Source organism: Quercus lobata, chromosome 4 (assembly GCF_001633185.2).
Source record: "Quercus lobata isolate SW786 chromosome 4, ValleyOak3.0 Primary Assembly, whole genome shotgun sequence".
NCBI classification, from domain to species: Eukaryota; Viridiplantae; Streptophyta; class Magnoliopsida; order Fagales; family Fagaceae; genus Quercus; species Quercus lobata.
In genome coordinates, this window is record NC_044907.1 from 42837897 (window position 1) to 42862041 (window position 24145).

Sequence of the window (24145 nt, forward strand, 5' to 3'; positions counted from 1 at the left end):
AACCATCGTTAACCATCAATCTGAAATAATTCAAGGCTTCTTCTGACAAGCCCATTTTGGAATGCCAACTTATCCGAGCAGTCCACGAAACAAAATTTCTTGCAGGCATTGTATCAAACACTTTGTGAGCATCATTTATACGATTAGATTTTCTGTACAGAGACATCAAATGGTTATTTACATATGCATCGGGGCGGAACCCAGATGTGATAATCTTGCCATGGACTGTTCTGCCTTTGAGGATGCATTGGATGTCGCCAAAAAGGCGTAGAAGGTGAGCAAAAGGCATTCAAAAGCGGAACCAACATTTCTTGTTGTTTCCAAGTTTCAATCCACCAACCTCAAGCATCAATTTGATTTTAATTTTTTTTGGTATGTACAGGAAAACAAGAACAAAAAATGTTCTTAAAAAAAAAAGTTCTAAAATTTTAATGATACTTTTATGTGGAAAATAAATAAACAGAGAAGTCCAATTATTATTATTATTATTTTTTTTTTTTGTAGTGAATGCATAGAAGTCCACCTTTAATTGCATATATCTTCTTAAAAAATTTATATATATAGTCAAAAATACACTTTTAATTCTTATATTTTGAATCAATTCTCATTTTAGAGGCCTGATTTGGGCTTTGATCTAGAGAAAAAAACTAGAGAGAAGAAGAGATTCAAAGAGAAGATCGGTCATTTTTTATTTGGTTTTCTTTTAAGTTCCACGTGGATTAAAATTCTACATCAGTGTGCCAGAACATGGAACTCGAGTCACCAACGACCACTACCGATCTAGGGTTCCGAACCTCACAACCACCAACCACCGATCTGGGGTTCACAATACCACAACCACCAACCACCAGTCCATGTTTCACAACACACACAAGGGGGAGAAGCCGTTTTCTCTGATTTGTGTTGCCCATTGTTTCACAACACACAAGGGGGAGAAGCCACCAACCACTGATTTGTGTTGCTGATCATTTTCTCCACCTCAAGACCCCATGGCCTCCATGATCAAAATCTCGAAGATCAACTCCTTGATCTGATTGTCGTTGATCGAATGAGAAGCCGAACCACCGCCGACCGCATCTCAACCTCCCCGTCTCTCTCTCTGTCTCAACCCAGATATCTCTTTAAATTTATGGTTCATACTTCAAAATTTTCAGATTGGTGGTCTAATGATGAAAAATAATACTCAAAAAATAGTTGTAATGTGAAAGTTGAAAACAATTACAGATTTAAGATTAAAAAAATTAATTTAGTTAAATTTAAAAAAAAAAATTAAAAAATTAGAATTTTGTTTTTAATTTTTTTGTGATTTTTTGTATTTATTTAAATATTGACATGATATTTTTTTTTAATTATTTTATTAATCACGTCAACATCTAAAATGTCAACGATGTACTTTGTCTATCATGTAGGTAATTTTCTTAAATGAGATAACGGTAGAGACTAAAATAAAAATTGTTTTTCATTTTCTAGAACTCAGTTAGATATGTTTAAAAAGAAATGACCAAAACAAGAATTAGTCCAAAATATAGAGGTCAAAAAGTGCATTTTCACTATATATATATATATATATATATATATATGAAAGGAATGTTATATAGACATACAATAACACATAGTTATGTATAACACATAGTTATGTGTTGTTGTTTGTTTTTTTTTATTTTTTTGATAGGATATGTGTTTTCTTTTTTACTTGGGAATGTAAGTGAAAAGTTTTATATTTGGTGAGAGAGACTAATCATAATTGGAAAAGTTAATGATGTATTTAAGCATTGGTTTAGGAAATATTTTTAGAAACTCTTTATGGATAAATAAAAAAGCAATTTACATTTTTGACACCTTTTTATATTTCCTATGAAATAATGAAAGTGGTATTAAAATTTTTTTAGAAAAATAATCCTTTAACAAATGCCCGGGCATAATTTTATATAACAAAAACTTAAAATATAAACATTTGATTGATAACATAACTATTAATTTTTTATATTCTAGAAATTTTTGTAAGTATGAAAGATATATATAATAAATAATAGAAAATAAAAAATAAAATGGTAGATTTTGTCAAAATTCACTTCCGATAAAAAATATATTAAGTGAAGTTGTAGTCTTAAATTATAACTAAGTTTGTAATTAAACTTTGTCTATATTCTTAATTTTTAATTTCTTCATATACACACACACAAATCAATTATTGAATAATTCAAAGATCTATAAGTTTTATATAAAAATTAATTTTGAATTGAGCATTTATGCAAGAGAAGTACTATGTCGATAATATTTTCACAACAAATTGTAGGTGGTTAATTATTATTGGTTTTAATTTGAACCTATTAATCAAATTACATTTTTGTTTTACTAATAATAACCAACCACTTAAAATTTGTTGTGAATGTATTGTAAAAATGTTATAGACATAGCATTATTCCTTTATATAATATTTATAATATAGTTTTAGCTTTAGTAACTTGTTGTGAGATCATTTTTATTTTATTGAATTTTTTACCCTCTTCTACATTTGAATTTTATTTTGGAAAAAAATAACTTCATGTACCACTCACAATACTAACAAACTTGTGAAATACACTTATTCTTAGAATTTATAACAATTATTTGATCTAAAAAATACACAAATCAATAATTATTATAATAAATTTCTTTTTAAAAAAACTCGATATTCTTTTTAGTTGACATTTCACGTGACTCTTAAGTCCCAAGTTTCAAAAAAAACACTAGAAAATAAGGGGATTAAAAAGTCCTTGAGTACTAAAGAAAATTACAAAACTAATAATATTGAAGTATTTTACATATGTTCCAAACAATGCATTGTTAAGCATTAGCATTGGGGTGTAAAAACCCCCCAAATTACTATTTTACCAACACACACTCCCAGAATAACCTTTACCTGGGTATGTATTGCTAAATTTTTTTAGCAACTGTGGATGGTGAGTTCTCATATATATACCAATTACTGTAGTCGTGTACCTAAAACCAAATATATTATTTTATTAAAAAATATTTTCTCTTTCTCTCTCTTTATATGTAAATAAAGAATAAAAAAATTAAATGAAATGGTAAAAGAATAGAGATTGAGATGTTGGGTATATTGTAAAGTGAGTTAGTTGTTATGATTCTAGTATCTTACATGAGTTAAGTATAAGTTTAACCATGTGTTTATAAGTTTTTGGGCACCTTCACCTTACAAGTCGGTTTTCAAGAGTGAGTTCTACCCGTGAGTTTGTAACATTTGGTATCAGAGTAAACCATCATGTCGAGTAATGCTAGATTAAAATTATTGATAGATAAGAGGAGTCTATGTGTTTATAAACTCTTGGACACCCTACCCTGGTATGCTGGTTTTCAAGGGTGAGTTCTATTCATGATTTTGTAACATTGATATAATAGATAATCTAGCTTTTTAGATGGTAAATAGCAATTGCTATGCAAACCTAGATGTAAATGCTAAGAATGAGGTTGATAAGACCTAATATTCTTTAGACAATAGTTTATTACTCATACCAAATAGGTATTTTATTTTGAATTTGATAATAAATTTTCTTTAACTACAAGCCTTAAATATAAGTATATTAGAGCCACTAATTAGTAAAGAACTAGCCATGGTCCCGCATGATGCACGGATAATACTTTAAGCTGTTATGTAAAAAACTTATATAGAATATCCAAAATATTTTAAAGTAATAACATGAAGTAATGTTCCAATACCATGAAGAGATTTTTGTTAAACAAATGATGTAATACAAAATTTAGGGAATGGAGAATTTAAACTGTAGAGAAAAAAATTACATAAATTAGAAATTAGTTATTATGTGGTATAATATCTTCTCAAAAAAAAAAAAAAAAAAAAAAAAACAGTGGTGTAATAAGTTGATTGTTTGTTTTAGTCATTTTTTTTTGCTGAAATTTTTAATCATAATTTTTGTTTCTACATTGGCTTGGAGTTAGCATTAAAAATTTGTAATTTCATGTAAATGTTTAGTTTTTTTTTTTTTTTTTTTTGTTGAGAAAAATGTAAATGTTTAGTTGGCTTACGGAAAAATCATTTAAAATTTATGATGTCACGTTTATGTTATTGAAGTATGATAGTGGTAAGTTAAACACTCAGTGAAAATAGTGATATCCTTATAAGAATTTTATTTTAATCCAAATATGTAAAGGAGTTGAGGTGTAAAGCTAAATGAAAAATTACTCTCACAAAGCGCCACATGACAGAATTGCATGGTCTCTCATGTGATTTTTTTTTCTTATATATATATATAGTGCATACTTATATATAATTAATGTGTATTTTTTTTTATGAGAATCTATAATTAATGTAAAATTTGATGAGGTGGAAGCCTAAATAAAAGAAGCTCAACGAATGTGCCACTTGGTAGAACCTCATGCTCTTCTACATGAAGTCTCTACTTATATATATATATATATATATATATATTGATGATTGATTGATTTATAATGTTATTGTTTATATGAGATACTACAATGTTTTTTTAAAAGTTCCTTCGAAGACTTTTTTTTCTTTTTTAGGAGGGGCCAATTTATATTTTTTGAGACCAAACTCTAAAAAAGATTAATTTCAATAATAATACATATAAAATATTAAAATGTGTTGGGGTTTGGGAGTAAGGGGCCTGGCCCCAAGTATCAACGTAGTTCCATCCCCTACCTGCATGGAACAAAATATTCAAAAAAAAAAAAAAAAAAAACCATTTCACGCTTAGGTCAAGTCTTTCCGTTGAAATTATCTCTCCCCAAAAAAAAAAAAATTATAAGTATAAAATTAATCCTTTTTTTTTTTTTTTTTTACTTTGTAGGTTTTAATTAGTTTAACTGGTAAAATCTCTAATAATTAAAATCTATACCAAAAACCGATTAGTATCTTAGTTTTATATAAATAATACAATCATCAAAAGCTGACGTTATAAATTAAAACTTTATTTATTAAAAAAAACATAAGGGCATAATAATTCTACTTTTTTGTCATTTCAACCAAATACATTGTAAAAAACACAAGTACTACATTTTTTTATCCTTTTAATCTTTCATCCTTTAATTATGGGTAATAATAATTTCACTTTTCCTTTTATTTCTAAATATAGAGATTTCATTTTCACCTTTTAAAAAGTGTATATCAAGCCATCAATCGATGTATAATATAGTGGCGGTAAAATAAGTATAGGGGAATATTTTCCTATATGTTCTGTACTATTTAATCCGGTATCAATTCCTAGGAAACGACGACTCAAATTGGAAATATTCGAACTCTTATCTTTTATATATATATTACAAGATATAAATTTTATTATAACTTAATTTAAGGCTTTGTTTGGGAGTTCATAAGATGATGAAATTGAATAATCATAAGAGAATCGAAATAAATGAAATAGAATGGAATGTATTTAAATAAGAGAAAAGAAGGGAAAAGCTTGATTGGATGTTTCAAAATAAAATAATGGAATATAAGTAATTTTATTTGAGGGTAATATGAAGGAAATTGAATGAAATCATTTTATGACAATATTACTATTAGACCCATATTTTAAAATAAAGAGTTAAATATATAGGGGTATTTTGAGATTTTTAGCAAAAAAATCATTAAATCTAATTTCATTTCCTCCTACTCTTTCCAATTTCAGGGGGAATGAAAATTTGAGGTTTTAAAGAAATAGAGAGAAATGAGTGTTCCCTCCTACCCATTCTATTCCATGCCACTTAAACTCTCAAACAAAAAAATAGGCTTTAAGTGTGTATATGTGTGTGAACTGTGAAGCTTATTTTGAAAACTAACTTTAACTCTTGTCCCGATACTTACACTTATGAAGTGACAATCGCATTAATATACCTTCTCAAACTACATTATTACAACATTTGAGGAGATGTATATTGTGAAAAAGGTGAGTTATATTTTGATATTAAGAGTGCGTTTGGATTGGGCGTTTTTTGCCCAATCCGCGTTTGCGTTTTTCAGTTTTTTTTTTTTTTTTTTTTTTTTTTTCACGCGATTTTCCCACAAGCGGCTACTGTTCATGCACTGTTCAATGAACAGTAGCCGCAAACTTTGACTTTTCAAATTTTTTTGGACCAATCACAGCACATCGTGTACTGTTCACGGACCCACAAATTTCACTTTTCAGCAACTTTTTCATTAAAAATGGGTCCCACGATACTATTCACACATTTAAAAATTATTTCGCTACAGTGTTTTTCAGTTTTCAGTTTCAGTTTTCAGTTTTCAGCTGTATCCAAACGGACCCTAAATAACTCCTTATACATACACACACATATATATATATATATATATATATTTATATTTATATTTATATTAAAGGTTGTTTGGTCACTGGTGTCCAATTTTAGCTATTTTCAAAATTACATTTGGGATGCGCGGTAGTATTCGGACTTTCGTCTGTCTTGTCTTTGGTCTTGGAAAAGTTAAATACTCGGCCTCAGACCTCCTAAAACCTGGACAAAACTTGGGACAATGTCATGCAAACTCTTTAATACCCATTTCTGTCAGTACCATGCTCTTCCAACTCACCATCTTCTCCTACATAAATCATGTCCAAACCACCTCCAAATTCACCAAGCCTCACATTCTTTCACACCCATCTCTCCAAATTTAGCTCAAAACTTTTTATGCTGTATTCAAGATTTACATGTCCATAAGCTCATTCAAACTTCTTTGAACTCTTCATACACTATTTTTTAGTTCTATTTTGAATTTTTATGGCAACATAAGTTTTGTAGTGCATTAAAGAAGTACTAAGTATAGTATTACACATATACTTGAGGAATAGTCAGGTGCTTAAAGAGCTAAAAATAAATATAGTATTCCATTATGGCGGCTGCCGTGGCTGGAGATGAACTTGTAAGGTCCATGAGCAGCAAGAGGATGAGTTTCCGGTCATCCAGCAGCAAGAGAAGCTGGACCTCGTCGAGCATGCGTGAGGCTTGGACAGTACAAGGTGATGTGTTTCAGAAGAGTGGGAGGGAAGATGATGAAGAGGAGCTGATGTGGGCGGCATTCGAGCGGCTTCCATCGTATGATAGGTTGAGGAAAGGAATGCTGAAGCAGGTTTTGGATAATGGGAGAGTTGGTTATGAAGAGATTGATGTTACCAATCTTGGAGTGCAGGACAAGAAACATCTCATTGAGAGTGTACTCAAGGTTGCTGAAGAAGATAATGAGAAGCTCCTTCGTAGGATAAGGGACAGGACTGATAGGTAAGATTTTTTTTTAAGTGTATGGTATTGTATTAGTATGTGCCTTGCTTAATTGGTTGTATCCAAGTTCTATTATTAATTTTGATTTTATATCATTGTTTACTTTCAGGGTGGGAATTGACATTCCGAAGATTGAAGTCCGGTTTGAGCATATATCAATTGAAGGGGATGCATGTGTTGGCACCAGGGCACTCCCAACTCTGCTGAATTCATCTTTGAATTCAATCGAGGTGCTTTTCTCTCCATATATTGGGTTTTTTTTTTTTTTTCCTAATTATATGTATGCTTTCCACCACAACAGGAATTGCATAACAGAGTTTTATATTTTTTCATAGTCCAATTTTACTGCTTCTGTCATCTCTTTATAATTTAGCTTGGAAATCTAGTGTAAATCCATAGAGAGGATTTTGGTATGTGGTAGGGTAGTCAAAATTTCAAAGGCTTATAATAGTTTCTTGAATTTTAAGAAAAAAAAAATAGTACCTCTCTCTCTCTCTCATGTTAATTGGTTTCTAAGATTGATTTCATAGCCTGGTTTGCAAAATGACAAAAGATAATCCCGCTCTCTCTCTTTTTTTTTTTTTTTTTTTTTTTTTTTTTTTTTTTTTTTCAAGTATGTCAAAATGAAAATTCCAAGTAGATTTTAATTTTAGATTTTTTATATACATATTGACAGTGATAGTCTAAGACTGTGAGATATAAATTCAGACAAGTTGTCAATGCATCACTGAGAAAGTAAAAAAAATTTGTCATCGAAGCGTCATGGTAGAAATGTTACTTCTATTTGTTTTACAGATTAGTATATGTATTGATAAATGTTTTGTTGTGATCTTTAGGCGGTTCTTGGGTTAATCAAGCTTTGCCATCGAAGAAAAGGGCTGTTAAGATTCTATGTGACGTGAGTGGAATAGTGAAGCGATCAAGGTATTGGATTGTGTAAAACTTATGATGTAGTTTGTCTCCCTCACCCTGAACTATTTGATGAAACAATTTGTTACAGAAAGACCTTTTTTTTTTTTTTTTTTTGAGCATTAGAATTAACTATATAGTTTTGCTTCTCATGTGCAGTGCCAGAGCTATTTTATATACATTATTTACCTTCTGAATTTCTTGTATATGTTTTGTTGATTAATTTGGTGGCTTTTCTCCAGAATGACACTGCTTTTGGGACCTCCGGGATCAGGGAAAGCAACATTGCTGCAGACACTTGCTGGGAAGAGGGACAAGGATCTCAGGGTGTGTGTCATTTGCTGCTCTCTCTCACTAGGACAATGTCTATGGCTTTGTTGACTGTTGTATGTAAGAAAAAATAATAAAATAAAAATTCTATGGTTTTGCTAAATTCTGTTTGAATAGCGCAATGAGCTTGTAATGCTGGAAATTTTAGTTTATATAATGTTCATGAAGTCTTGTTTGCTTGTCCTATATGTCTGCTTTCTTTGACATATTCCTGAAAATTTTTCTTAATATGAAATATGATAGATTTGCCAGCTATTTCACAATGACTTCCAAAAATAATTGCTGAATTCTTGGTACTTCTAGTAATGATGACCACTCTTATGTTGTGCTGTTCTAACTTTTTCATTAACAACTTCTACGAATAGGAATCAGGGAGAGTCAGTTACTGTGGTCATGAATTATCAGAATTTGTTCCTCAGAGAACTTGTGCATACATTAGCCAAGACGATCTTCATCATAGGGAAATGACAGTCAGAGAGACGTTGGACTTTTCAGGACGTTGTTTGGGAGTTGGAGCAGCTTATGAGCTGTTGGCAGAATTGTCAAGACGAGAAAAAGAAGCAGGAATAAAACCAGATCCTGAAATATATGCATTCATGAAAGCCACAGCAATGGCAGGCCAAGAAACAAGTCTTGTTACAGACTATGTTCTCAAGGTATGTTGACATTTTGTCTTGATGGTTATTGACCTTGTATTTATTAGGCAAATTTTCTTGTCTAACTTTTCAAAGTATGCATAACAGATTCTTGGATTGGATATTTGTGCTGACATTATGGTGGGTGATGAGATGAGAAGAGGCATATCCAGTGGACAAAAGAAGCATGTTACTACAGGCATGTCAAAATAGGAAAAAAGGACTACATATAAAAGTTAAGTGGCGGTGTTTTTTCTAGGATAATTTTTGGACTTTACAGAAGTCTAACAAGAATGATTATACTAAATCCAGGAGAGATGCTGGTTTGGACCAGCAAAAGCTCTTTTCATGTATGATATATCAACTGGTCTAGACAGTTCAACCACTTTCCAGATAGTCAAGTTCATGAGGCAGGTGGTTCATATAATGGATGTGACAATGATGATTTCTTTTCTGCAACCTGTGCCTGAAACCTTTGATCTTTTTGATGACATTATTTTACTTTCAGAGGGTCAGATTGTCTACCAAGGTCCACGTGAGAATGTACTTGAATTTTTTGAAAATGTGGGCTTCAAGTGCCCTGAAAGGAAAGGAATTGCAGACTTTTTGCAAGAGGTTACTTCCAAAAAGGATCAGGAGCAGTATTGGTGCAAAAAGAATGAACCTTACCAATATACCAGTGTTCCTGAATTTGTAGATCACTTTCATAATTTTCACATTGGCCAGAAGCTTTCTGAAGAGCTTCGAATTCCATATGATAGATCTAAAGCCCATCCTGCTGCATTAGTAAAAGAGAAGTATGGAATTTCTAATTGGGAACTCTTCAAGGCATGCTTTGCAAGAGAGTGGCTATTGATGAAGCACAACTCTTTTATATATATATTCAAGACCACCCAGATTACCATAATGTCAATTATTGCCATGACAGTGTTCTTAAGAACCAAAATGAAGCATGGTCGATTAGGAGATGGAGGGAAATATTATGGTGCATTGTTCTTTATTCTCATTAATGTTAAGTTCAATGGAATGGCAGAACTTTCATTAACTATGTTTAGGCTTCCTGTATTTTTTAAGTGGATTTCTTGCTCCATCCAGCATGGGCTTTTGGCTTACCAATTTGGCTACTTAAGATTCCGATCGCTGATGGAGTCAGGAATATGGACCTGCCTAACATATTACACTATTGGGTTTGCTCCTGCTCCTAGTAGGTATGTGCCTACACATATGTTCTTTCATAGAGATGAATAAACTTCATGCACATATAATTTCTTGTTATGTCACTTATTTTCCTTTTATGAGCTATGTGAATCTATGATGTATGTTATTAACACATCTTGAATTCTATTAGGTTTTTCTTCCAATTATTGGCATTCTTCAGTGTCCATCAGATGGCCCTATCTCTCTTTCGGTTTATTGGAGCACTAGGAAGAGTTCAAGTTGTGTCAGATACACTTGGTACCTTTACATTGTTATTGGTTTTTGTCCTTGGTGGGTTCATTGTTGTCAAAGGTTAGCAGTTTATGTTTTTGAGTTAATTATAAATTCTACTAGGTTTTCAACATAGACGATTCTGTAGATATGTCTAAAGATGATCAGTTCTTCATGTAATGGTATTATATTTGAAATAGTGAAAACACCTAATTCTTTCTCCTTGTTTAGATGACATTGCACCATGGATGATATGGGCCTACTACATTTCTCCCATGATGTATGGACAAAATGTCATAGCCATCAATGAATTTGTTGACAAAAGATGGAGTGCAGTAAGATCTTCAAGCAAACTTGCAAACAGTCATTTTGTTCCTTCAAAATATCTTCATTTAATTGTCTTCACTTTTTCCTTTTTACAGCCCAATCCTGACCCAAGTATTCCTGAACCCACCGTCGGAAAGGTTCTTCTTAGGAACAAGGGCATGTTTAAGGAAGACTATTGGTACTGGATTTGTGTTGGGGCACTCGGGTTTTCTGTGCTTCTTAACATCTGTTTTATCATAGCAATCACATTTCTTAATTGTAAGCAATCATTTACCATACTAATCTTCAGTTCAGTTACTGAAATAAGATTTTTGAGCTGACATTGCTTTGAAAATCAAACGCAGCTTTTGGTGATTCTAAATCCGTTATTGTTGAGGAGGATGATAATAAAAAGAGTGGAAAGCAGTCCTCTGATGGACAGCTTCAGATGAGGGGCATAGAAATGAGTACATCTTCAACCGCTCCATCATTTCAAGGTTCCATAATTTGCAGTTCTATTTCTTTATGAAATCATCTATATAGTTGCTTTAAGGAAATAAATGGTGCCTGTTGTTAATAATGATAACATGTGAATGAGTACAGGCGTTGATGCAATAAAGAACACTCCAGAAACTCAATTCGTAGTGAGGCAGAGAATGCACCTACTAGAAGAGGAATGGTGTTGTCATTCCAGCCCTTGTCACTGGTATTTAATCATGTAAATTACTATGTCGATATGCCAGCTGTAAGTCCTATTTCTCATTTATCTCTTTCCATTTTGCAGAATCGCTTTACAGTCGGAAGAAAATGAAAAAAAAGAAAGAAGAGAAACTGATTCCATAAATAGTCAATATAAGTGGACTGATCATTTATACCTTTTAATCATTCTTCGTAGAGTGCATCATAAGTGGACTGCTAGACTATTAATTGAATGATAATGATATCTTGAATGTCTTGCCTGCTCATCAACTTAAGTTGTCAAGATATTTCAAATGCTACATAAGATCGAACAACTCTATAGTGAAGTTTTCATAATAATTAGGCTCATAATATTTTGTGTCACAAGAAGCTAACATCTTGAAATACTTTCCAATTCAAAAGTCTAAACCTTTGAGTTTTTGAAATCTAGATGCTGAACACTAGTTTCTTCATCAGGAAACAAAGAGTGAAGGAATTGAAGAAAGTTGTCTCCAACTGTTACGAGATGTTACTGGTGCTTTCAGGCCTGGTATTTTAACAGCATTGGTTGGTGTAAGTGGTGCTGGAAAGACCACATTGATGGATGTTCTAGCTGGAAGAAAAACTGGCGGGTACATTGAAGGAAGTATCAGCATATCTGGTTACCTGAGAACCAAGCAACTTTTTCTCAGTATAGCGGTTATTGTGAACAGAATGATATCCATTCACCGAATGTTACTGTCTATGAATCTCTTGTGTACTCTGTCTGGCTGCGTCTTGCTAAGGAAGTTAAGCAGGAAACTCGAAAGGCATGTTTTTTTGTCCAAAATCTAATTTAATTTTCCAAGCAAGTCATTTCTATATGAGCTTATTCTATTTTTTTTTTTCAATTTAATAGGTTATTTATCCTTCCTAAGAAAAAAATACAAACTTGTGCCTCAGGCCACAATATTCTAATTCCATAAGTTAATTAGCCCAAAATAATTAGACAACATCTTATTTTGGGCTGTGCCATATATTTATAGGCCATGTAGGTAGAAAACAACTTCACAAAATCATTATTTGTGAAACTTGGAGTCATTTTCATGATTCGATTCTGCCATTTAGATTTATTTCAATTTTCTTTATCTAAATTCAGCTTACAATATTTTGGTGTCAAGACAAGAACAAAATTGGAGTTTCTTAACCCATCCAAACTTTATTTCTTGACATGAATGACTGTCTATTAATAGTATATATATAACTCATAATATGTAGCTTCCAATTTTCCATTCACCATATATGTCTAGGAACTAAGTTTTTCCAATGGTATTACTGAACATAGTTTCATTTTTTGTGCTATAGATGTTTGTTGAGGAAGTCATGGACTTAGTTGAGCTAAATCCATTGAGGAATTCTATAGTTGGTCTTCCGGAAGTAGATGGCCTGTCAACTGAACAGAGAAAGAGACTCACAATAGCTGTAGAATTGGTTGCTAATCCCTCCATCATATTCATGGATGAGCCGACATCAGGCCTTGATGCTAGAGCTGCAGCAATTGTAATGCGTACAGTGAGAAACACAGTGGGCACAGGGAGAACTGTTGTCTGCACAATTCACCAGCCAAGCATAGACATTTTTGAAGCTTTCAATGAGGTATATGGGATAGATCAATATCATCATTTTTGCATTTGAGACCTGTGTGTCTGACTGTCCTATAGCGACATGACACTTCTAAATATATCAAATTGTCCACAGCTGCTGCTGATGAAGAGAGGTGGACAAGTCATTTTTGCTGGACCCCTCGGTCACCATTCTCACAAGCTCGTAGAATACTTTGAGGTGAATAGCACTTTTTTTTTCCTCAATTCTTGGAGAATCATTAGCAATTTATAGCAGTAACTCTGAAGTTTTTATCACAAACTAATGTGTATGGCCACTGCAGGATATCAATGCGGTAACCCTTAGGAATTTTAGTCACAAACTAATCTATGACAATTGAAGGCTATCCCAATTGTTTTTACGATCAAAGATGGATATAATCCTGCAACATGGATGCTAGAAATCAGTTCTCCAGCAGTTGAGGGTCAACTTGATGTGGATTTTGCAGAAATTTATGCCAATTCTGAACTGTTCAAGTAAGGAGAACATTAGATATTCTCAAAAAATTCCAGCCCCTTATTTCCTCTTACAATTTTCAAATTCCTTTTCAACTATACAAAGTATTTCTTCATTGATTCCTTCTACAGGAGGAATCAAGAACTCATCAAAGAGCTAAGCACACCAGCGCCAGGATCAAAGGACCTTTACTTCCCCACCAAATATTCCCAATCATTTGTCACTCAATGTAAAGCTTGCTTTTGGAAGCAATATTGGTCTTATTGGAGAAACCCACAATACAATGCCATCCGGTTCCTCATGACAATAGTCATTGGTGTTATATTTGGACTAATTTTCTGGAAAAAAGGAGATAAGACGTAAGTCTTATAAGTCTAATTTTCCTATCTTTATCCAGATAATTTTATTCAACTACCAGGTTATGGTTATGACTCTTACAGTAAATTGTAGTCCACTTGCACAGGATCATTAACCTATAGTGTATGATTAGTTAAACAACGCATTTATATTATATGATTTTAAGCATGCACTTAGGAAAGATTATGGTCCAAGAAAGTTATTAACTTGAGCTTAGCTAGTCATTTTGTAGAATTCTGCATAGTTACACAAGCAATAAAATATATATATACACTTCTTTTTAGTTGGAAAATCATACCATTGACCTACAATTTTTTTTTTTTTTTTTAGAATATTGACCTATAATTAAGAATACTATTTCTGTGCTTGTTTAATGGTGAAATTATCATTTCAACAGGCAAAGGAACAAGACCTGCTGAATCTGCTGGAGGCTATGTATGCTGCTCTTTTTTTCCTTGGAAGCACCAACACTGCTGCAGTGCAGTCTGTTGTGGCAATTGAAAGGACAGTTTTCTACCGCGAAAGAGCAGCGGGAATGTATTCAGCCTTGCCTTATGCACTTGCTCAGGTAAAGAAAATAATTGAGGGAAAAAAAAAAAATACTCTTGACTTGCAGCAAAAATAATTTGCATTTATATCTTATGCCCTGCAGGTGGCTGTAGAGATAATCTATGTTGCTATCCAAACTTTTGCCTACACTCTTATCCTTTACTCTGATTGGGTTCCATTGGCGACTTGAAAAGTTCTTGTGGTTTTACATATTTATCTTGATGTGCTTTATGTACTTCATATTGTATGGGATGATGGTTGTAGCTCTGACTCCTGGCCCCCAAATTGCTGCCATTGTTATGTCCTTCTTCCTCAGCTTCTGGAACCTCTTCTCTGGTTTTCTCATCCCAAGGCCGGTAAGTAATATCTAAACAATAACACAGAATATAGTGTGATATATCCTCCTAAGGAGTATAGTACACAGAAGCATTTTCTAAAGTGATTTAAATTCTAATATTTAACGTGCATGTGAGTGTTGGTCAGATAAATTCTAATATTTAAGAAAAGCAACACTAGTACATCTCAATCTATTAATTCTCTATAATCAATTATAAATCTCTAGCGCGAGAGAGAGAGGAATTCTCTTAATCACCATTCAAAGTCTTTGTTTAAAGTCAGTTTTGGCCTGCCCTGAATCCAACAACAATTCATCGGTTGTTCTAATCTATGAATGTTTTTGGCAGAATAATCATCGAATATGAAATGATACTTGCCAGTACTGAGAGAGTAGTATATGTTTTTCTGGTCTTGGACAATTGGCAAGTAAATCTGGTTGCCCAATCCTCTTGGCACAACAGGTCCTAAGAATGACCCTCCAAGACTGATATATAGGATTCTATTTCCCAAACTTCTCACAATACGACAGACAATCTTGCGAGGTTTCAACATGTTTTTATTTACTTGTAACTTAGGTAGTTCAAAAACATGAATTGGTGTCTTAGTGTCACCCTCCTCAACCATGAATATTGCTAAAAGCTTCCCTTCATCACTTTCCACCAAGTAACTTCGATGAACTGAATCAAGCTTTTCTTGAATAAGGGGAATTTTATCATTATGATAAATAATCCAATTACTTGGGTTGTCGTTTGGATCAAATACTCCTAATCCTCCATTCTCACCCAAACAATTGCACAATCCTTTGTGTAAGATTGGGTTGCAATATGATGATGGCGTAAATTCTGGCCTATTAATAATTGTATGAGAAGTCCAACGTTTTTCACCACGTTTAATGAAACCAAAATCATCCCACCCACAAATTCCAATAACAAAACAGTCAGAAGAAGTAGGCGGAGAAGAAAAACTCATGGTAACGAATGATTCTCTATTTGTGTATTTAGGGAGTTCTACTTTTTCCTTTGTGAAAGGATTGAAGAAAAAGACACTAAAATTGTCATAACCATATCCAGTCAAGAGCAACCAACCATACTTTGAGAAGCGAATACGTGCATCCAATAATTCTGGAATGTCGATCTCACATGCATCGTGCTTTTGGTACCCAGGGTGAAAGAATGTGCATTTATGCGAGCCAACGGACATTAAACATGGAGATAGAGACCATGGAGAATCAGTTAAGGTTGAGACCGCTGGTCGAGGAAGAGAAGTGCTTGATCGCCATGATTTGCATATAACACGAAAGGTTGTAAAGTCCCCAGCTAAAAGATATGAGGAAACTAAACATAGAAGCTCAGGTGGAAGATGAGACCAGGATCTATGTAATCCCTTTTTATTTTCTTGATTTTCTTGATCTTCGGTAGAATATCTAACAATTTGTTTGGCCATGTGTAGTTCCACTCCCGCCGATTTCGTCCTTCTTTACGTAAAGGCTATATACTGAAAGAGAAACAGTATCACTCTTGTAAAGGTTTCTCAATTGAAAGTACAATTATAGAAAACGAATTCATATACTATCACAAAGTAAAGAGTTTCTCAAATAAAAATAATTTGAACACAAAATATTTTGACAAAAAAAAAAAAAAAAAAAAAGAAGGCAAAAGCAAGTTTAAAAACAAGTCCTGTTAAGAGTGTGGTCCTAGTGAGGTACATCAATTAGAATTCTCAAAATACAAAACCTTTACTTCAATATTGCGAATTGAAATTTCAATAGAAACCGGATAGTAAAAGTTGTACATGATACCTTGATTTCGTTTAAAAAAAAAAAAAAAGAAAAAGGTCGATACCTTGATTGCTTTCAAGCTTCCTGGCTCTGAAACCTCATCACCACCAAAAATCGATTGTTGAAGGAATTATTTCTGTCATCAACCTGAGACTTCTAACGCACTATTCGGCTTTTATAAGCTATTTATTTAGACTCCTAATGCACTTGGAACTTAGTTCTATTCAGGCGGTTGCTTTCCTTGTAATAATAATAAGACTCCTAATAATGCACTTAAAAAGTTAAACTTATTAGTTCTGTTTAGACTCCTAATAATGCACGTAGAAGTTAGAACAGGCGGTGGCTTTCCTTTGAATAATAGTAATACGAATTGCACTTGGACTAGGAATACGAAGTTTATTATATATACAAAGTTTCTTCAATTTAAAACTATTCCACCACCAAATAAGAGAAAAACCTCAAAAGGCAAACGCCAAACAAATATTCTGTCTCTCAAGTAGTAGTGCATCTGCCTGAGTTTGCTCTTCCTCGTTCAAGGACTTCCCTCGAATCCAGGTTTTGATCTATTTTTGTATTTGCTTTGAACTCTAATGAATTTATGTTCTTTAACACTTATCATCTCTTTTTGCTTATATTGAATTTGATTTATGATTCCTGATTCTAATCATGCCTTAGATTGATAACTAGTGCACTGATTTTGTGTTCTTGCTAGAACAAATCTTACTTTCCAATACTTTCTGCCTCCATAATCGGTGCTTTTAATAAACCTTTGTTCCATTTAAACACCCTTAGGTTTTTATGTGTTTTTTGTACTTCATTATATAAACAATATAACCATTTAGGGTTTTACACTGTCCTAGGTTGTTGGGCCTTAGTAGCTTAGTTGGTTTATATTTTGTATCCCAAGTACTCAATTAATGTGGTTTATTTTATTTTGTATCTCATATACTAATTGTGATTTTAATTGGTGACAGCGCAAACAAAATGGAAGTAGCAAAAGTAGAGAATCAAAATACGCATTCCTATCCTTTCATTGCCTCTCGATTGTATCCTTGGCTTGTAATCCTTGATGTTAAGCAAGGACAGAGGCAAACTTTCTTTGACGTATCAAAAAATCATTATCAGACAAAAAATATTCCTGAGATGTGCAACAAACTAATATACGCTTGTTCTCATGGATGGCTGGTTTTGGTTGATCCTGATTCAATGGATTGTTATCTTTGGAATCCCATCTCTTTAGAAACGGCTCAGCTCCCATCATTGGAATCCATTAATTACAGTGGCTGCATTCTATCATCGTCTCCAAGTGATCCTGAATGTCATATCTTGTTCTTCAATAGATCGGAAAGCTCTCTTTTGGTTTGCCAGAAGGGTGACCTTGTATTTAATAAACAAGTTGGTATATTTGCTGAAGATGTTCAACTATGGAACTTTGCAATGGTTGGAAAAACAATCTATTGTTTGACATTAAAATATACTCTGTATACAGCTGAATTTGTGGGTCGAACAGTCCAGTTTACACGAATTATAATGGAGGAACTTCCTTGGCCATCACCATTGGACCTTCCAAAATTTGATGCTTTTATCGTTGAATCTTGTGGTGAACTCTTTCTAGTTCACATGATGTTTTTTGGATTTCGCATGGAAGAGGTCTATGGATTCTTTGTCTTCCGAATGGATTTTGAAGAGAAGAGGTGGGTGAAAGAAAAGAGCATAGGAGATCGAACTATTTTCTTAAGTCAGTATAATAAGACTGGTTGCATGTATTCTTTGGCAACAGAGTTGGGAATTAAAACAAACTCAATCTACTTTACGATGAACTACCAGAGACTTCTTTACGTGTTTGACTTGGAAAGTCTATGTATTTCAAAGTCTTTACCTTGTTCTACTGTAAGCCGTGATTTAGTACAATATTGGGTAATGATTTAGTCTTTTGGACCTACTGTAAGGCAGTATGTTGAACCTAAAGTATACATGTTTTGTTGTGGTTAATAGTTTTAATTATGAGTTGTAATATATGAATTTTTTTTGTTATGCATGAATAGTTATTTACATTGTCAGCAATAATTTTAGAACAATGAACTATTTGATCTGCCTTTCATGGACTCCTCGTTGTCATTGTTCATATTGGATCATAAGAATGAATTAGTGTTTTCAAAGACTACTGCCAGGGATACCATCTCCTTCTATTACAAGTTTTTAACAAAATGAAGTGCTAGTTTATGTGTTAATAACCTCTGGCAATTAAATTTAAAATAAATAATAATAATAAAAACTCATATCACATTACAATTAATTAAAAAGCAATAAACCATCAACACAATAACATCTGAAACAAATCAAAAAAAGAACACAAATTTGGACGGAAGGTTTAGGTAATTAAGTCTTGTTAGTGTTAAATCTATCTTGTTTATTTGATTGGCTTTATTTTTGTTTTTTAAATACAATAATGAAAATTTTCAATATCACCATATGACAATTAAATTATTAAAAAGCTATGTTACCCTCTATGTAGCAGCTTGTCACATTAAATAGGGTTTTTAAAATGTCTTGGACAATAGGCTTGTGACCTTCCAAGTGGGCGACAAGACCATTCTTATTGAGATACCTAAAGGCCCATTTGGGCTTTGATTTGCTTGTAGCTGTTGTTGTGGACCAAAAACTCGTACATTTTAGCATAAAAATTTGGTTTTTCATTTCTTATTTTACAAAAAAATTCAAGCATATTTTAGCATTTTTTTTTTCTATTTTACATACTTGCTTTTCAAAATACACAACATTAACCTTGTGTGTGCAATATAAGATAAATACCTTAGGGAGACTCCTTGAGTAGTTAATATAAAATATTGAGATGCACTTGAACCTAAAAGGCCTAAGCCCAATATGAATGAGCTCAGCTATGTTATATTATTATTATCCACTCATTCTCCTAATCATTATTCAATGTAGAACTTTACGAACACTTGTACACACAACATTAGAAAGGACATCCATGCATCCATTAGCGTCTCTATAGAAATGATTAAGCCTGCTTTATTCACATTCCTATTAGACACACACTCATCTATAATAAGTCTCAAAAAAATATTAATGATCTTGCTTGGTCAAATAATACCAATAGTGGTTAGAGAGTCAAGTTCAATTTCTAGGTAAGTAGTACCCATCTTTGAGAGCCCTCAACTCAAGCTTGAAGGTTGTTAGAATTATTGGTTAAATAATTAAATTTATCATATCTCAAAAGTTTTGGGACAATCGGTAATTTAACATAGTATCCAAGCATAAGATCCTGAGTTCGATCTCTGTCTACTCCACTCTACGCCTCATTTAAATTCTCACAATCTCTGTCTCCCCCACTCTACCTCTCATTTAAATTCCCATGTCTTAGTCCTCACTTATTAAAAGGTAGTTTTGGCTCACACATAAGTGGGAGTGTTAGAAATATTTGTTAAATGATTAAATTTACCATATTCCAAAAATTTAATCGGTAATTTAACTAAGGCTTTGTCACACCATTGCTCATGAAGACACTTTTAATCACATATCTCTATCACCTCTTTAGGTATCCCCTCCTCCCACAACATCATGAGTCCTTATAGAGAAGTTGATTTTATTTGGAGGGGAGAAGGGGGGTATGTTGAACCTAACCAAAATTTCTTAATTTTATTTATTTTTTATTTTTTATAATTCAATAATTAAAAAGGAAGGGGAGATTTGAACAATAAGCATCTCTATTGAAAACACCACAATGTATTAGTTAAGTTACAATATTTTTAGCTTAATTTCAATATATAAACAATAAACATTCCAGGTTTTAGAGAGAGGAAAAAAAATAAAAATAAAAAGACAACGCCCAAGTTTTAGTGGTTCACAATAGAAGGGAAAATGTTGAATAACTTCTCCTCACGACAATCATGTATATTAAGGTCTGGACCGTGCGATTTGAATTTATGTTACAAAATTATATCTATGTAAAAACGATTTGAATTTATGCTATCATATGAAGCTCTTCTTGTCCAATGTAGCCTAATCATTAAAAGCAAAACATATTTATAAAAAGGAAACAAAATTTCAACTTTCAAGTCAATATCTGTTCACATTCATAAAAAAAAAATAATAATAATAAAAAGAGAGAGACAATATCTGTTTACATAAGGAATATTAAACCATTAAGATAAACTTCTGGGTAAATTTCACTAACCTACCATGAGGTTTAGGCTAATGCGAAGGAATAAAGTTTCTCTCCAAACTAAATTGGAGAGAAACCCTACAAACTCATTATATATATTTATATTGAGTGTGAATTTTGAAAATCTAACCGTTAGATTGCATGTTCTTATTACATTTTTAATACTTACAAAATTTCAAGAAGATCAAAGATCAATTATTATGTCATTTAATAAATATTATAATTTTAAGTTTTTGTGATCTAAAATTGTATATAAAAAATAAGTTAAATAATAAAATAGTAAATAATATCCAATTTGAAAAAAAATTTGATACATATGTTAAGAATATAAGAAACATGAAATTCAACGGTTAAATTTTTAAAATTCACACAAAAAAATATATATATAAAAAATTTGAAGAGTTTCCTTCTAAACTAATTTGGAGAGAAACTTTGACGAAGTACAAAACATTTCAAAACTAACCAATTTCATCCCTAGACCCTGGTCCAAACCACCGTTTAAGTCCCGTTAGTAATTTAAGCCCCTCCTCTCTCTCCCCTCTCTCAGATTCTCTCATTTCTCTCGTCCCTCTCTCCTTTCATCTCAACTTTTCTCATCCCCTCCTTAACCCTAAACTCAGATCAAATCCCTCAAAATATCATGGTTATTTCCAGCAGACCATAGCAGCCAAGAACTACCACTACGATGGTTATCTCTCTCTCAAGCTTAGCCATAGCTCCATGATGCCCACACCACCACAGATGGTAGCTGAGCTCAACGACGCCACCACAACCACTGATTGCTGCCTTCTCCTCTCTATCTTTCTTATACTCTTCTTTATTTCCTCCAGTCATTTATGGCCAAAATCTCCTTTTGTCTTTGGTTTTGTGATTGGTTAATTTAGGGATTGGGTTTTCTATTGGCTTTAGGGATTTAGTGGCTTTGATTTGGGTTTGTAAACTGGAGTACTAGGTGTTTTAGGGTTTGGAAAAAGAGATTTTGGGGTTGATTTTGAAATGGCTTTGGATGTACAGCTCATATAAATGTTATGCATGCTCCATGTATATGAATGTGTGTATATGTGTCTAAGTCAGTGAGTGTGTGTAAGATTTGTTTGTGGTAGTGGGCTTTGTAACAATTTTGTGGTGAGGCAGTGATTTTGTAAAAAATAAGCTCCTATTTCTACTAGAACACATTGAACACATTCCAGCCCCACATTCTAGCCTGTTCATATCAGTCGGCTGCTTGAGATATATAGGTATGACATAATTTTAGATCTTAATTTTTTTGTAAAATTGACCCTTTCCCTCACTCAAGCTTTTTATTTTTGGCATAGGATTTTCATGAATTCAAAACTAAATCTTAGGATTTTTGCGTTGGTTTCATGTGGTTTTGTACAAGAGAATAATTTTTTGTTTTGGCTGTCTTGAATCTCTGTATATGAATAATTGAGATGAGAGAAAGAGAAGAGAGGGATGACTGACAAAGGAGCGAATTAGAGAGAGGAGAGGGAGAATATGGCACAAACTAACGGGTCTAACGGTGGTTAGGGGCTAACTCAAGTTTAGGGACTAATTTGGTCTGTTTTGAAATATCTTGAACCTAGTTGACATTAGCCCAAATCTCATGGTAGGTTAGTGAAATTTGCCACAAACTTTTTTTTAGCAAAAAAAAAAAAAAGCCTGCTATGATTCGCAAAATTGTAGCACCATCCATAATAAAGTGTTTCATGGATAGCTACCTCTCATCAGGCCTAAGAGGAGCATTTGCCAGATCCTGTATCTCCATCTTACTCTTGATCAAACATGACTTTCTAGTGTTAAAATCTACTTTGTCCAAGTCCTCTGCAATACCCATGTACCCATACAGAATATGTTCCTCCACCTTTTCTCCTTGGTTTCCTGCATCCCAGCTTTTGCTGCTTTTACCATTGTTAGATGTTATTCTCTCAAAATCTACTCTACCGCACTTATTTTCATCAAAATACTTATGAAGCTTCTCTGCATCTCCTAGGCCAGTGAAAGTGCCCAAGAACTTTATGACCATAACACTTTTATCTAAGGGCCTCCCCAAGCACACTTTGATTCTTCCCCTTATAAAACCTTTCTCTGCCATAACAAGGCAAACCATTATAATGCAGTATATGGCATTGTAATTAATTGTTTAATTTTTTGCTCAATTTTCACTATTCACAGGAAAACTGAATATTGTAACTGATTCAAATATTGCATATCATGAACATAAGCAATTAATACAAAATAAACTTTGTCCTTATTATGTTGTGGTGATCAAGAATAGAAGAAACTCCTAACAAGTATAGCTTTATGCCTACTCAAATTTAATTTTCAACCAATTGTGTTATACAGAACAGGTCATTCAAAGTGAATTACCTCTTAGAAAAGCCTCAACCTCTTCGACTTTAACAAACTTCCATTTTCGCGGATTACTGTTTGACATAGAAATGTTGTGGACGACAATGAGAGGAGGCCAGAGTATCAAATCCTCTTTCTAAGCCAAGGCTTCTGCATTGGGCAAGACCTCAGGAGACCATGTTATTGGGTCATGTGGGACAACAGTATTCCATCCTAACAAAACACATATTGCTTTGTGATGACCCAAGTGCTGTGATCTCAGCCCAACCTTGTGAGACATGAAGGCATGTGTTACCAAGCGTTGAGTATCCATGAACTCCTTTGAATGGCTGAAAAATGTGCATTGTTAATTATAACAGTTTCTAGAGAAACATGATTGACCAAATTAACTTCTGTCAATTAGTGGTATCCCATCTAATAATAGTAAAATACTACTCCAGTGGATCATTCAAACTACCTACTCTACATAGATTTCCAAAAATTATTATGTGCTTAGGAATATAATAGAAAATAAACAATGCTACATGTTAAACAATGAGTCCATTAATTGAATACCTTGGGCATGTGTACATTAGATCGAAGGTGGTTCCTGGATCCCCATTCCAATCGGTCGCTGAGTCCTCCTATTGAGGGTGGATATAAGATGAGGTGGTGTTTGGGGTTGAATGGGGATTTTGATATAAAATCCTTTTATGGTGCATTGAGGGGATCTAGCTCTATTAATTTTCCTTGGAAGAGTATTTGGGGTGTGAAGGCTCCACATCGTGTGTCTTTTTTTGTTTGGACAGCTGCCTGGGGGAAGGTTCTCACAATGGACTACTTGAGGAAAAGATGCTTTACTATTATGGATTGGTGTTGCCTTTGTAGATGTAATGGGGAGAAAGTGGATCATCTACTCCTACATTGTGGTGAGGTATCTCAGTTATGGAGCTTTGCCCTTAGATCTTTTGGTGTTTCTTGGTTTCT

General features: G+C 33.2%; 2 protein-coding genes and 1 pseudogene across 2 annotated transcripts; 2 read left to right on the plus strand and 1 right to left on the minus strand.

Moving 5' to 3' along the window:
• Nucleotides 1-6853: 6853 nt before the first annotated feature.
• On the plus strand, nt 6854-15029 carry LOC115985238 (annotated as a pseudogene).
• Nucleotides 15030-15116: 87 nt separating this feature from the next.
• On the minus strand, nt 15117-16307 carry LOC115985239 (F-box/kelch-repeat protein At1g57790-like). The gene has a single exon (XM_031108206.1). The coding sequence runs from the start codon at nt 16305-16307 to the stop codon at nt 15117-15119; it is 1191 nt and encodes a 396-aa protein (XP_030964066.1).
• Nucleotides 16308-17625: 1318 nt separating this feature from the next.
• On the plus strand, nt 17626-18570 carry LOC115985240 (F-box/kelch-repeat protein At1g57790-like). Its single transcript, XM_031108207.1, has one exon. It carries the CDS (start codon nt 17626-17628, stop codon nt 18568-18570), a length of 945 nt encoding a protein of 314 aa, XP_030964067.1.
• The last annotated feature ends 5575 nt before the right edge of the window (nt 18571-24145 follow it).

Bases quoted from the DNA above. Each gene is read 5' to 3' on its own strand.
- LOC115985239 (XM_031108206.1), bottom strand. From the start codon at position 16,307: ATGGCCAAACAAATTGTTAGATATTCTACCGAAGATCAAGAAAATCAA.
- LOC115985240 (XM_031108207.1), top strand. From the start codon at position 17,626: ATGGAAGTAGCAAAAGTAGAGAATCAAAATACGCATTCCTATCCTTTC.